General features: G+C 47.1%; 3 protein-coding genes across 5 annotated transcripts; 2 read left to right on the top strand and 1 right to left on the bottom strand.

Moving 5' to 3' along the window:
• The first annotated feature begins 668 nt into the window (after positions 1-668).
• LOC120689991 (serine/threonine-protein kinase Aurora-3-like) lies at positions 669-4,969 on the top strand. 2 transcript variants are annotated; one of them, XM_039972497.1, is made up of 8 exons: positions 669-917; positions 1,010-1,252; positions 2,103-2,230; positions 3,226-3,316; positions 3,507-3,628; positions 3,707-3,779; positions 3,880-3,982; positions 4,583-4,969. In XM_039972497.1, exons 1-7 carry the CDS (start codon positions 819-821, stop codon positions 3,895-3,897), a joined length of 774 nt encoding a protein of 257 aa, XP_039828431.1. In that variant the 5' UTR covers positions 669-818; the 3' UTR covers positions 3,898-3,982; positions 4,583-4,969. The 2 variants fall into 2 exon arrangements, with proteins under 2 accessions (XP_039828431.1, XP_039828430.1); XM_039972496.1 differs by having other exon boundaries at positions 4,372-4,969.
• Positions 4,970-5,361: 392 nt separating this feature from the next.
• On the top strand, positions 5,362-8,286 carry LOC120689990. The gene is made up of 2 exons (XM_039972495.1): positions 5,362-6,023; positions 7,287-8,286. Exons 1-2 carry the CDS (start codon positions 5,487-5,489, stop codon positions 8,046-8,048), a joined length of 1,299 nt encoding a protein of 432 aa, XP_039828429.1. The 5' UTR covers positions 5,362-5,486; the 3' UTR covers positions 8,049-8,286.
• Positions 8,287-8,659: 373 nt separating this feature from the next.
• LOC120689989 (mucin-1-like) lies at positions 8,660-11,794 on the bottom strand. 2 transcript variants are annotated; one of them, XM_039972494.1, is made up of 6 exons: positions 10,395-11,788; positions 10,206-10,274; positions 10,061-10,129; positions 9,840-9,926; positions 9,408-9,475; positions 8,660-9,317 (listed from the first exon to the last, which is right to left on the bottom strand). In XM_039972494.1, exons 1-6 carry the CDS (start codon positions 11,403-11,405, stop codon positions 9,197-9,199), a joined length of 1,425 nt encoding a protein of 474 aa, XP_039828428.1. In that variant the 5' UTR covers positions 11,406-11,788; the 3' UTR covers positions 8,660-9,196. The 2 variants fall into 2 exon arrangements, 1 of the variants encoding a protein (XP_039828428.1); XR_005681536.1 differs by having other exon boundaries at positions 8,677-9,317; positions 10,042-10,129; positions 10,395-11,794.
• Between the last annotated feature and the right edge of the window lie 1,005 nt (positions 11,795-12,799).

The raw sequence follows: 12,799 nt of genomic DNA, 5'->3' as shown, positions 1-12,799 counted from the left end.
GATTTTTTGAGGTCAAATGAGAGGAGGGAATGAGGGGAGGGAATGAGGGGGCCTTATATGGGAGGCTGACCCGGTCGCCCGTGGGGGGGGGGGGGCGACAGGCCCCCCCTGTCACCCGCAGGAGGGGCGACCGGCCCCCCTGGCGGGCCCACTGGCCTGTCGCCCCTGGGGTGGGCGACAGGGGCCTGTCGCCCCCCCAACGGGCGACAGGCCCCCCTCTTTTTTTTTCTCCAGGGACTTCGTTGCAAATTTGAAGAAAAAAAAATTACATTTGAGCCCTGTCGCCCCCCATAGGGCGACCGGGGTATATTTTTGAAATTTTCCAAAACCGACATATATTTTTGAAATTTTAATTTTTTTAAATATAAAAAAGAAAAAACCGCAGCGGTAGGGAACTAGGGAAGGGAGGGTGGGCCGTGGGCGAAGCTGAGACGACCGTCCTGCATGGGTGGGTGGGCTTTGCCTGCACTCTCAACCAATTTGGTCCGTGAGGATAGGCACGTGGCCATGCATAAATGGGCTGCTTTTCGAACGATGGGCCTCATGTTCTGCGAAGATATTGGGCCGAAGTGGTACTATGGTTCAGCCTGCAAAGCCGAGCCCAGAATCCCCCCCCCCCCCCCCCCCCCCCCAAACCACCACCACCACGACCACCCCAAAATCCCATTCCTCCAACGGTTCGCAACCCCCAAATCCCCCCAACCCAGACCGAACGCGACTGCCGGCCGCCGGGTCCTCCCTCCGGCCTCCTCCTCGACGCAACTCGTCGCCGTTTTCCTCACCTCGCCTCCCTCCCGTGGCCGCCACTCTCGCGTGCGATGGCGGCGCCTCAGGAGTGGAGCATGTCTGACTTCGAGATCGGCAAGTACATCGGCGAGGGCAAGTTCGGCAAGGTCTACCTCGCCCGCGAGAAGCAGGTTGGTTCTCGGAAGCATTACCCTCTGATTCTCCCAGTTTCCCCCCAAATTTCGCCACCGATGAGGCTAACCTGCGTGTGGTGATGATGCAGAGCGGGTACGTGGTGGCGCTCAAGGTGATGTACAAGGCCAAGCTGGAGAAGTACCGCTTCCACGCGCACTTGCGGCGAGAGATTGAGATCCAGCACGGACTCGACCACCCCAATGTGCTCCGCCTCTTCGCCTGGTTCCACGACGAAGAGCGCGTCGTCCTTGTCCTCGAATACGCGGCCCGTAGTGAGCTATACAAGGTCCTTCGCGCTGCTGGCCACTTCACGGAGCGCACCGCCGCCACCGTAAGAAACCCCTCTGCCCCTGTCGTTTTTGTTTCACTGTTACTTTTAACCCAAGCTTTAGTGCCTCTGGTTGGAGTGGACCCATTGCGCTTCCTTCTACTGTTTACGACTTAAATTGTGTTAGCCTGAACCATAATATTTGAAGCAAGCCTCTTGTAGCCGCAATTTGATGAAAACGACATAAGGAAGAGAGAAAAAGGAAAGAGGAGGAAGAAAAGCATCTCTACAAAGTTTCAGACAACTAGTCAATGAGACGATTATGTCTTAAGTTGGCAATTGTATGATACTACTAGTGGACTCATGAAAGAGAGCAAGAGGGTCTTTAGAAACGCCTCCAACGTAATGTTACAATTCATTAATTTCTGATTCCTCAATAGTGGTTTTTCCTGTGCATTGGAAACAAGTTGAAGTTACAGTTCATAAAAGAGGTGATTGAAACAGTAAATGATTTGATATTTGAAAACATTTAGTTCCATTCTATAAGTTGTCAGAATGGTTTAGGGGTTCTATAGATTTTCGTATTATCTGATTGCAACATTAAATATCCTTAGAAACTCTGAAATACAAGGCAAAGGATCCGTCACATTGTACAAGTTAAGCTGAAACAATGTTTTCCACAAACTGGAACCACATGAAGTGCACGCTACGGTTTACTTCCCTCAACCTATACATTTATACGTGAAACAATGTGAAAGCACATAACATTTCCTTTAGCATGACACTGTTTCAGCTAGTCAGCTTTTGATAGTGCCATTAATGGCCAAAACCATGTGCTGCGATTGCCAGACCAGGCCCCCAGAGCATGATATACATATGCAGGCTTCCTTCTGATTCACCATTCTTTTGTTAGATTCTGACAGCACTGAACCTTACGTGTTTTAGTATGTCGCAAGCCTTGCTGGTGCATTGGCATACTGTCACAAGAAGCAGGTCATTCATAGGGACATCAAACCAGAGAATTTGCTACTTGATATTGAGGTTGGTTCCTCTTATGCCATTGTTGCACCTCAATGCTGTAATCATATCTAACCATATTTGATTTGTGCATTTATGTTGGTATTATTTATTGTTTATTGTTGCGATCAAATTTAGTGGTGCCTGTCTTTGTACTTTAACTGCCTTCTGTAATGTTGTAGTTGTTTCTAACCCGATTGTCTCATTTCTGCTCAACATGTATCCTAACATAACCATAAATGTTATACTGCAAACCTTGCTCAAGGGTAGTGCACTAGTGCCCATACTTTTTACACCATTTTCTTATATTTTTAATAGGCTGATGGTCTTCTTTCTTCACACCATAAGCTCCAAGTCTAAGCCTCTAATAGAACCATTGCCCTAAGTTTTCTCAAGAATATAATCTATAGCTAATAGCATAAAAGCTCATTGAGTTGAAAATCTTTCTCAATATGTTTTGCTCCTCTTAAGTGTACATTGTACAACGGCACATTATAAAAGTATTTCAGTATTTTTGCATGTAAACAACACTGAGTGTAACTGTGTAAGGCTTTTATATGTTGTGTAGGAAGGGTAGACAACATTAAAATGTGAATCAGCCATTGAAATGTGAAATTCAAGGCACTGAATGATGAAGATGATATTTTCTGTTGCAGCTCAATAAGGGTAACTCATCTTGCATGTAATTCATGCTGGGTAGGATATGCAGGATGCCTCGACGAATAGATTTGAACTCACATATATTGTGGCTGATACGCGTATCATATTTGGAGAAATGGTTATGCAAATGCAAGTGCTTCTTAAACATCTCAGTATTTTTAAAAAAACGTCTATTGTCGTCATGGACATTACTAAATGCTAGCAGCAACATTTTTAGTTATGCTGCCTGTCTCTGAAAGTCGCGGGGGGGGGGGGGGGGGGGGGATTGGAGCTGATGCCTCATGCCGCTGTGTTGAGTTCTTGATGCACCAAGTCCTGAATGTTTGATTTGGTAACGAGTTAACTTCCTTTTTCTCCAGGGCCGGCTTAAAATTGCAGATTTTGGATGGGCAGCTCGGTCAAATGCTAAACGACACACTCTGTGGCACGATTGATTATCTGGCACCAGAGATAGAAAAAAGGACGTACCCAGTGCCGTAGGCTCCCGCACTGTGCGGGGTCTGGGGGAGGTTATTAGCGGGAGGTCTTTCCCACACACCGTGCAATATGTAGAGACCACCGCTCGAACCTGTGACCTCTTGGTTCACAGGCGGCAAGCACTACCACTTGCACTAGGCCGCCCTTTTATCTGGCACCAGAGATGATAGAGAAAAAAGCTCATGACCATGCCGTTGACAACTGGACTTTAGGAATCCTGTGCTATGAGTTCTTATACAGTTCACCTCCTTTTGAAGCTGATGAACAGGATGACACCTTGAGAAGGTATGTCCTGAGACATCTGTTTTCCTTTTCTCCCTTATATTCATTCCTTAACATCCGTGCCACATGTTTTTTGAGCAGGATAGTTAGAGTGGATTTGACATTCCCTTCAAGTCCTTGCGTATCTTCAGAAGCAAAGGATCTCATTACCAAGGTAACGTAAAAAATTACTAGTTATATATCGCATATTAGAGGTTAACTAAAGTGATGAGTGTGAGTTGGACTATTGATCTGAATTGTGAGTTTGAATCCAGCAAGAGGCTTTCTCTTGAAGACATAATGAAGCATCCATGGATAAAAAAGAATGCAGAACCTTCAGGGAGTTGCATTAAGCAAAAAGGTCTAGGAAGAGTTAAGGTGAATGATCCCTCCATTTGTTTCTATAGGGCATATGAGGATGTGAAACACCAAACTTCATAAGTTTTAACCAACAACTAATCAAATTATGTGCATGTCTACGTAAGAATGTTATACCAGTAATTATCAATAATTTAGATTTTATAAGTTTTAATTTTTATCAGTAACATTTGATACTACTATATTTTAGGAGAACTTAATGGTCAAAGTGTGCTCTTAAAGTCTTTTTCAAATCCTAATATTATTTTGGTACAACACAACTCTAGTACTTAGCTGAGCATGGAAATTTGCCCCCCATAGTATGGTATTCTTCTTTAGCTTCACTTAACTTATCTTTGTCATGCATGATTATATTGATCTGAGTATTGCACTCATAAGAATTAGTGCAGGTCTAGGTCCAAAATAGCCATTATCAATTTCGATGTGGTTATACATTTTCATGCTCGGCTGAGATACCTGGTCTGAACAAAAGGATGGCTCATTTTTTCTAATAAGTCAGGAAAGCACCTTTTGCTCCTCTGACTACTTTTAGATGACACGCAATTACTGTGGAGTATCGCTATGACTTTTTGCTAAATTTCATTATGGTTTCCTCTACAGCCTGTACTCATCTGAAAATCGGCCCGTTTTGGCGAAGCACTTGTTTGCCAGTGGCCCAGAACCTTCACATGCTCGTTACTGATGTGGTGTGCCGAACTCGTCGCTTCTGGAGGTCAAATATGCTAACACTTTGATGTCTGTAGTTCTGATAGTTCCGGAGTAGGTATGTGCCTGTGCCTGCTGGCTTGCTCCTTCTGTCCTGCTGGCTGGAGGAGTCTTCTTGTCGATTGAGGTTGGATGCAGCGCTTGCTCCTACTGAGCTGTTAAGCCTTTGTAAATGAGAACATTGATGGTAATGGAGGAACGTGGTTTTACCTGTGGGGACATTATTTTGTGTTACGATCCGTACTGACGGTATTAGTAATTCTGTGGTCTGTAGCAACGAAATACGGATATGCATATGCCCGTCATGGTTCTCAGACAAAAAAAGAAGAAGAGAGGGTATGCTATGTATCATGGTAACTTCAAAAAGAAATACGCAAGCTGGGGAAGATGCCACCACTAGCGTTCGTTTGCTGAGGCGCGCTTCATACGATACGACGAGTCGACGACGGATTTACGGACAGGACCAGAGGAAGCGAGTAGCCGGCTCAAGTAGCCGCCATGGCCCCAGAGGCCCAGACGGCTGGCGCCACGCCGTAGCCAATCTTGTTCCCCGACCCCACACGTTAGCCTTTGCTTGTACGGCTTTAACCATCCACGAGGGAGCGCACCCACCACCAGGTTTCGGTGGTTTATTACAATTTATTTCCTCGCATATAATATTATTCAATACCAGTGGAGTACGATTCATCGTCTCCTCTGCGAAGAGATCCCCCTCTTCGGGGAAGGAGGCCCTGGAGACCTACCCCTCCTCGACCTCGAGCTCCAATCCTTCTAGAATCTTCCGGATCCCTCGATCCCCATGGCCTGCTCTCCCCTCCCTCTCCCCTCCCTCCCCCTCCTCCTCGCGCTGCTCCTCCTCTCCGCCCCATCCCCGTCCGCCTCCGCCTCGCTCTCCTTCCTCACCGATTCCCCTAACGCCTCCGTCTCCACCTTCGCCGACCCGGAGCTGGAGGACCCGGCCCCGGAGCCCACTTTCCTCGAGGAGGTCATCGACGCCATCTCGGAGAAGTACGACTGGGACCCAGACGCCGAGGTCAGGGTCTGGCCGCTCGACACCGACGCCGTCCGCGTCGGCGCAGTGCAGCGGTACGAGTTCCGGGCGTGGGGGGGCGGGGTGGCGGCGCTGGCGCGGTTCTCCGACGAGGCCGTGGAGTGGAGGCGCCCCACCTCGCCCGCGGTCGAGGAGGTGGACGGGCCGGACGGGATCGACGTCGTCCCCGGCGATGGCGCGTTTGGGTTCAGCTTCGGCGTGAGGGACGTGGAGCTTGTCGGGCCGGTGGAGCTGAAGCTCGCTGGCAATGAGGATGGCGGCCTCGTCGAGCTCCAGTTGCCATCGGTGAGTGGGTTGACTTTGACTTATCGCTGCTCCCGATGTTGCATCCGATCGGTTGCTTGCGTGTTAGGGTTGGCGCGGAAATTGTGTTAGTTCAAACTTTGAGGCCTTGATGATTAGGATTCAACAGCTGAGTTGATTTAGCAGCAGCGTTTGTACTGTAGAAGTACATCTTCCTCAATATTTTGTCCCAATATTTAGTGTTGCTGTGATTGCTGCTGTGTAGTAGTTCAACGTTAAATCAGTACGGATCCCTGGTTTACTTTGTTTCGTGCGTGCGCAAATTCTTGCGGTATGCTGAGACTTCAACATTTTTTTTTACTCAAAACTTTACTGGTTTTTGTTATGGTAATTGTATAGAATCAACACTAAGCTTGGTTCAAGGTGTTGTTCTGACTTGATTATGTTGGGGTTGTGTAGAAATGGACCCTTATAGGCATGTGCTGTGATTTAAACATAGTGCAATATACTGTGTGCATTTAAGTTTCTCTAGATATTATTTGGCGCACATAATATGGGAATCTGTTACTAATGAATACAAATGGATGCCTGTTATTAGATATTTAAATTTTGGATGCTCCTTTCTTTTCAGTTCCTGCTTTCTGATTGAAGTGAATGTATCTTTATAATTGTTTAAGTTGGAATAGAGTGTAGCTCAGCAACAAAAGATAAGATGGAAGGAAAGGTGAAATAGAACAAACATTCTGTTCTTGTTTGCCATGTAATCTGAGTATTGCTGGCTGTCGTGGGTGTAATGGAAAATGACACGAATGACATCGTGCAAAGTAATTATCTAGCGGAAGTCTTTCTTGATCTGTTTTTAACTACCTGTCCATAAGATCGTGCTATTATCAATGCATAAAGGAAGTTGCATTAACAGCAACACCACCTTCATGCTTCTTTGTTTTAGAACTTTGCTCGCTAGGTTTTACATATTTCTTTAGAGTTTGCTACCAATGTCGCTTTTTAATTTTTTTTTGTCTTACTAGACTATTCAATTGTTTTGTGCGCAGTACTAGATTAATTTTTCAAATTTACTTGGTTTTCCCAGTATTTAACAAATTAGTAAGGTCTGCCTCTTCACATTCTGTTCTAGCATCTTTTCATGAATTAACAACAAAACATTCATAGGCTAATGTTGTCTTTCCTTTTGTATACTTATGGCTGCCCTATTTTACTCAGCATCTTAACTATTAGCAGCAGGAAATGCACACTGTAACTTCTCCCTCGATCGTTGGAGAATCTTATATTGCTCCTCTTGTGCAGGGGAATCTCGCATATACAAGGCTGAAGAGGATACTTGTCGCTGATGGCATTGGAGTTAAGATCATTGGTGCACAGAAAGTTTCAATTTCCCACCCACACAGTATAGGTCTTTTAGCAAATGGAAGCTTGTTGACTAGTAACAATGGCCTAAGCCAGATATGGCCTTGGAGCTACTCAACCTGTGCCCCGCTGCTTCAAGTTGGTGTTGTGGGATCTGTCGTTATTGTTGTGCATCAGAACAGTGTGTCTGGAGGCCATGTGAAGACTACGTTGAGGTCACATGACACCATGGAGTTATTGCTGGACAAGTGTCAAGTCAACCTGTCAAATCGATTGATCTCAGCATGTTTGTTCTGCTCGATTAGCCCAAGACTGATAAAGCTTGAAAAGATCTTGAAGACTTGGTTTAGCAAAAGAAACCAGATGAATAGCTCAATGCGCTTTGTTGAAGCTAAAGTGACATGGATACCATTGGTGAAATTCCGTTTGGAGCTTGAAAGGGACATCACTGAAGAGGATCCCATCTGGGAAGATGTTCCAGAGTGGAAAACGAAACCGATAGTCCAGCGAGTCACCCTTGACATTATAGCTAGGGTGGAAGATGACGATAGGCTGAAGGCTATTTCAGTGAACAAGGTTAGACAATCGTTCCCTATTGTTGACACTACTACTTGGGGCAGCCTGACTTCAAATGTTTCGTTCACAGAGTTTATGTCATTTGTATTACCACCAGAACCGCTGTCGCTGGATGTAAAATGGTGATAGCTTTTGCTCTGATCTGCTTCTCATAGGGATGATAGGAAATTGCACATATACATCGATTCCATGTACACTTGATTAGGCTGGAAGTGTACCTGAAAAATGGTATTGCTGTATCATCTTGTTACAGTTTTGTATTGCTTCTGGCTACTATGTGAGTAACGCCTTACATTGTTCATAGTGCCTTTGTGCAACGGCTGTCATTTTATAGCTAATTTATATCTGCCTAATTAATTTTATAGCTATGCGACTCCACCAAAAAAATCATTCATGCTGTACTGTTGATTTTGTCAGCCTGTATTTTCAAGTTATACTCCATATATCTGCTTTCTTTGTGCAGTGGCTGTCTTTGGAGCCTTATGTATTGTTGAATACTACTATGCCTTCGCATATGGTATCCTCAATTCTTCTCTATCAACAAAAAAACTGAGCTGCAGACCCCTCATGAACATGAGCACCAGAACTGCCCGTGATATACTAATAACAGTATCACATGATTTTTAGGTGGCAAATCAGGGAAAGTTTTAGTGAATGGCATATAACAAATTTGCCCTAGTTGGAAAATAAACTTTGGCTGATCTCACTCAAGTTACACGAACTCAAGATAATAGGTCTAGTTAAGGCAAAAAAATTTAAATCCAAAATTTTACATCATACAATTCCTTGTCTGGGTGAATGCATCAATTCAGTCCCACCATACGGTTGTTCTCTCTCGGCAGTCGGCACCATGCTGGCCAATACACAAATGAAGAGAGCCACATAGTGCAGACCGACTAATCTTTTATGCTTCTATTTCCTTTACACAAGTTTCAAACATCATCTCCAAGTCTCAAAAACATAACAGAACTTGCCATCTGATGCTAAGCCTACTGGCAGCCATGAAGCTCATTCATCTGCCTTTAGAAACATAACATGTATACAGGGGTTCCCTTCTTAGGCTACATAGTACAGGAATTGTTGCCTTCGAAAGAGCATCTGCCAAAACTAATCTGTCAGCCAAGCTGCCAATGGGCATCTGCGGCAAGGCGACATCCAATAAATAAGAATGCAAAAACTGCGGCTCAGCTTGTCACTTGTCAGTAAAGCTCGGCCGGAAAAATAAAAGGAAAAATGGGACTAGATTTTCATGTGGTACTGATACAATGCATATTTCAGGACGTGGCGACTGCGAATTGCGCCATATCATGCTCATATATTGTATCTGTTATTTTCGACGGTGGCCAGTAACGAAGCACAGATCTCCCTAGAATGCTATTCACTGGAAGCGGTCCCCTGCAGTGATATACAACACATGAGCTATTATTGTGGAGAAACTGGGGTTAAAACATGAAGCATAAATCCTCTATTAGAAGTTTAGCATACCAGTTATGTGAGTCAAAGCTGTTGTTTCTGTTGTCCCCCAGTACAAATACATAGCCTTCAGGGACAGTCTGCCCAAGCAACAGCAATTAATTAGCATGTGAAACTAATGGACTTTAGGAAGATAAAACTACTAGCTCTGTGCTTGTATGTGATCAAACCCATAAAAGGCGCAGCCAATAGAGATCAACCAAGATAGAAAACACGAATAAATTTGAGGTTGCAGCCAATTGGATGTTTTAACCTATCAATTTTTATTGGACACTGTTTAAACTTATCAAATACTTGAAATATTAACATCTTCTCTAACAGGATCAACAGTTACTTGAGATAGGATTTGATGTCACAAACTCAAACTATGGTGTCAACTTGCCGCAAAGTAAAAACTACAAATAATGGTGCTCTAGTATGTAATAAGAAGAGAAGCTGTTATACCAGTGGATCCATTTCATAGTTGGCCGGCTCCAGCACAAATTCTTCGTCCTGGACTACTCCATTAACCAAAAAGTTACCATCACGTACCTATCAAATACAGGGAATGCCCATGGGTACAAATCATAAGTGGACCATATAACTCCAAAAAATTGTTTAACAAACAATATATTGTAGAAAAAAGGAAACATAAAGAGGTTACTACCATTGGGATAAAAGCTTACTTCAACGATGTCCCCACCCTTTGCCACAACTCTCTTGATGAACACATCATTGGAGCTGTAGCCCAATGCCTACAGATCATCCTTGTTATATCTAAACTTGATGATGAGCTAGATCAGAGAAAATGGAGAAACAAGATTATCATACCTGAAGGACTGGAGGTGCACGAAAGATCACAATGTCCAAAACTTCTGGCTCCCGGAAAATGTAAGAAACCTACAGTCATGATAGGTGCAGGACATTAAATGTTTGTTCACCAACATCAACAAACAGTACATAGAGTATAGACAAGAAAATTCCACATTCATGTCACATAGTGAATGGAAATAATTATACCTTCTCAGCAAGGATTCGGTCACCAACATCAAATGTTGGGTACATTGACTTGGATGGGATGGACCTTGGCTCAGCTAGGGATGATCTATAGAGCAGCGGCACAGTCACAGCAGCAAAGACAGTCTTTGCATCATCCGAGCATGAGCTCACCCACCTCGAGAGCCAACCAGCCTTCCTGGTGCTCACCCTTGCACCAGCAGCAAGACTAGCACCACTCTTCCTCACCATCCCAGCTGCACCCGAGGCAATCGCGCCACTACCAATTCCAGCTGAACCTGAGGCAATGCTGGCACTACCAACCAAAGCTTGAATGCCCACCTTGGAAGGAGCAGCCACAGCAGGTGACGGCACAGGTGAAGGACCAGGCGATGGGGCAGCTCTGTGTGGAGCAGGACGGGGTGATGGTGCAGCTGCGCGTGGTCCAGGCGCTGTTGAAGCACCTGCTGCTCGCGGTGCCGGCGCCGTCGAGGCGCCTGCTGGGCGTCCTGAGCTGCGGGATGCCGTGGCAGCGGCGACGATGTCACTGCAGGGGAGCCACTTGGTCGCCTGCAGGAACGGGAGGAGCGCCGCAGGGTTGAATCCGGCTGATATTGACGGGGACGCCGCCAGGGAGGAGGCCCCCGCAATGCCACCAGTCGAACTCATCCCGGACGCGAACACCGACAGCAGGCCCACGGCCAGCGACGTTGGCGGGTCATCCACCGGCGGTTTCGTGGAGGATGACCGCGGCAGCAACAGCGAATGGCCGCCTCCCGCGGAGGCGGCCGGAGGCAGAGCCCTGGGCCTGGGCTTCGGGTGGTTGTGATCCTCGGCGTCATGGTGGGAGTCGGCGCGGCGGGAGGTTGCGAAGAGGCAGAAGGGGCGGGATAGCGCGTCCTGGAGGAAGCGGCACCCCGGGCCGGGCGCCCCGCCAGCGCCGGCAGCGGCGGCGCTGGTGCAGCGCAGACCGAAGGACGCGGCCAGGTTCTGCGCCACGTAGCCCGAGTAGGACACGGTGATGCGGATCGCCATCGCGGCGGCGCCTCGCGCACGCGCAAAGGCGGAGGCGGGTACTCCTGGGTCGCTGGACCTTACTGGAGATGGCGGCCCATTCCGATCGGGTGGCCGTCGGCGGGAGGGCGCGCGGGGTATCGGAGATCTAGGGTTCCGCGGGAGGGCGGCTGGAGGCGGCTACAGGGATTGCTGGAGGGGAAAAGACAAATCAAGGAGGAGGGGTAGGCGTCCGGCGAGGTGCTGCCTCGCCGGCGTCGGCCGCCGGGGTCAACGGCGGAGGCGGCGAGGTCGGGGAGGAAGATGAGGAGATGCGGGAGGAAGCCTGGAAGGCTGGAAGGGAAGCGAAGACGCGGCTCTTTTATGCCGTTGCAGCGTGGAGGAGTTCGTGGAGGCCGCTCGGATTTCGGGGATTTTTTACGGGGGTGGCCCCGTTGGGTTGGAACGAGTGTGGTGGGCGGATATGCCCATAGGCATGCTGCAAAGTTCTGGGAAGAAAAACCGAAAAGGAGATAAAAGTGGCTCTTTTGTGGGGTAACCTTCCGCGTTTAAATCTTTTGTTATTATAATTTTCAAAAACATCTTTTGTTATTATTATGTTTCTTGTTCTTATCTAATGAATACTGTTTCGAAAAAGAATGTTGTTTCGATGATATTTTCCTGCAAGCATTTTTCAAAAAAAAAGAAGAGAAAAAATTACTATATTTAAACAAACAAATTTTAAAGAAATCGAGTTTGAAGAAGTACCGAGATTGATTACACATTGTAGATAAGTACAACAGTGGCCTTCTATAAAGCATTGCAATCATCGACCATTAATGCCCAACAATTCTAAGGTCAATTTCGTTTATCATCAAATATATTACAGCTGTGTTACACAGATGTAATAAGAGTAAATTCCCTCTATGACATTGTAAAATTGAGGTGATCCCTTATGTGCCATTGAAAATTAGCTCATCCTTTCTATGCCATCGTTTATAATTTCTCATCCCCTCCATGCCATTGCTGTTAACTCTCCCTAACAGATCCGTTAAAGCTTATGACGAAAAGACCAAAATACCCCTCCGTTACCTTATCCCCCGAGAGCCCACCCCCCTCCCATCCCCGATGCCAATCCCGCTTAGATCCCCCTGCCGCTGAACCCTAGCTCTTGCTGGGCGAGGGCGCGCCGGTGCCGGAGGGAAAGCAGACGCGCCTCCCTCGCACGGTCCCTGCGGTGCGCAGTTCCCTCCCTCGCGCGGGCCCAGCGTGCCCCCTCGCGCGGGCGCAAGCGCTGGGCGGCATCTGCAGCGGCCGGCTGCGGGAGCGGGGCGGGCGCGTCGTTCCTCCCTCGCGCGGGCCCCACATGCCCCATCGCGGGGCCTCCTCGTGCGGGCACGAGCGCTGGGCGGCGCCTGCGGGAGCTGGGCGGGTGC

The sequence above is a fragment of the Panicum virgatum genome, chromosome 9N (assembly GCF_016808335.1).
Source record: "Panicum virgatum strain AP13 chromosome 9N, P.virgatum_v5, whole genome shotgun sequence".
NCBI lineage: Eukaryota > Viridiplantae > Streptophyta > Magnoliopsida > Poales > Poaceae > Panicum > Panicum virgatum.
The sequence above is the reverse complement of the archived record's forward strand: the minus strand, read 5'-3'. Positions and strand labels throughout refer to the sequence as shown.

What these genes read in the sequence shown, in the direction of transcription:
- LOC120689991 (XM_039972497.1), top strand. Translation starts at nt 819, where the DNA reads ATGGCGGCGCCTCAGGAGTGGAGCATGTCTGACTTCGAGATCGGCAAG. An exon ending in ATTTGCTACTTGATATTGAG is followed by an intron (nt 2,231 to 3,225) that starts GTTGGTTCCTCT and finishes CTTTTTCTCCAG; the next exon opens with GGCCGGCTTAAAATTGCAGA. An exon ending in TTGATTATCTGGCACCAGAG is followed by an intron (nt 3,317 to 3,506) that starts ATAGAAAAAAGG and finishes CTGGCACCAGAG; the next exon opens with ATGATAGAGAAAAAAGCTCA.
- LOC120689990 (XM_039972495.1), top strand. Translation starts at nt 5,487, where the DNA reads ATGGCCTGCTCTCCCCTCCCTCTCCCCTCCCTCCCCCTCCTCCTCGCG. An exon ending in TCGAGCTCCAGTTGCCATCG is followed by an intron (nt 6,024 to 7,286) that starts GTGAGTGGGTTG and finishes CCTCTTGTGCAG; the next exon opens with GGGAATCTCGCATATACAAG.
- LOC120689989 (XM_039972494.1), bottom strand. Translation starts at nt 11,405, where the DNA reads ATGGCGATCCGCATCACCGTGTCCTACTCGGGCTACGTGGCGCAGAAC. An exon ending in GTGCACCTCCAGTCCTTCAG is followed by an intron (nt 10,130 to 10,205) that starts GTATGATAATCT and finishes GATGATCTGTAG; the next exon opens with GCATTGGGCTACAGCTCCAA. An exon ending in ACTATGAAATGGATCCACTG is followed by an intron (nt 9,476 to 9,839) that starts GTATAACAGCTT and finishes TTGCTTGGGCAG; the next exon opens with ACTGTCCCTGAAGGCTATGT.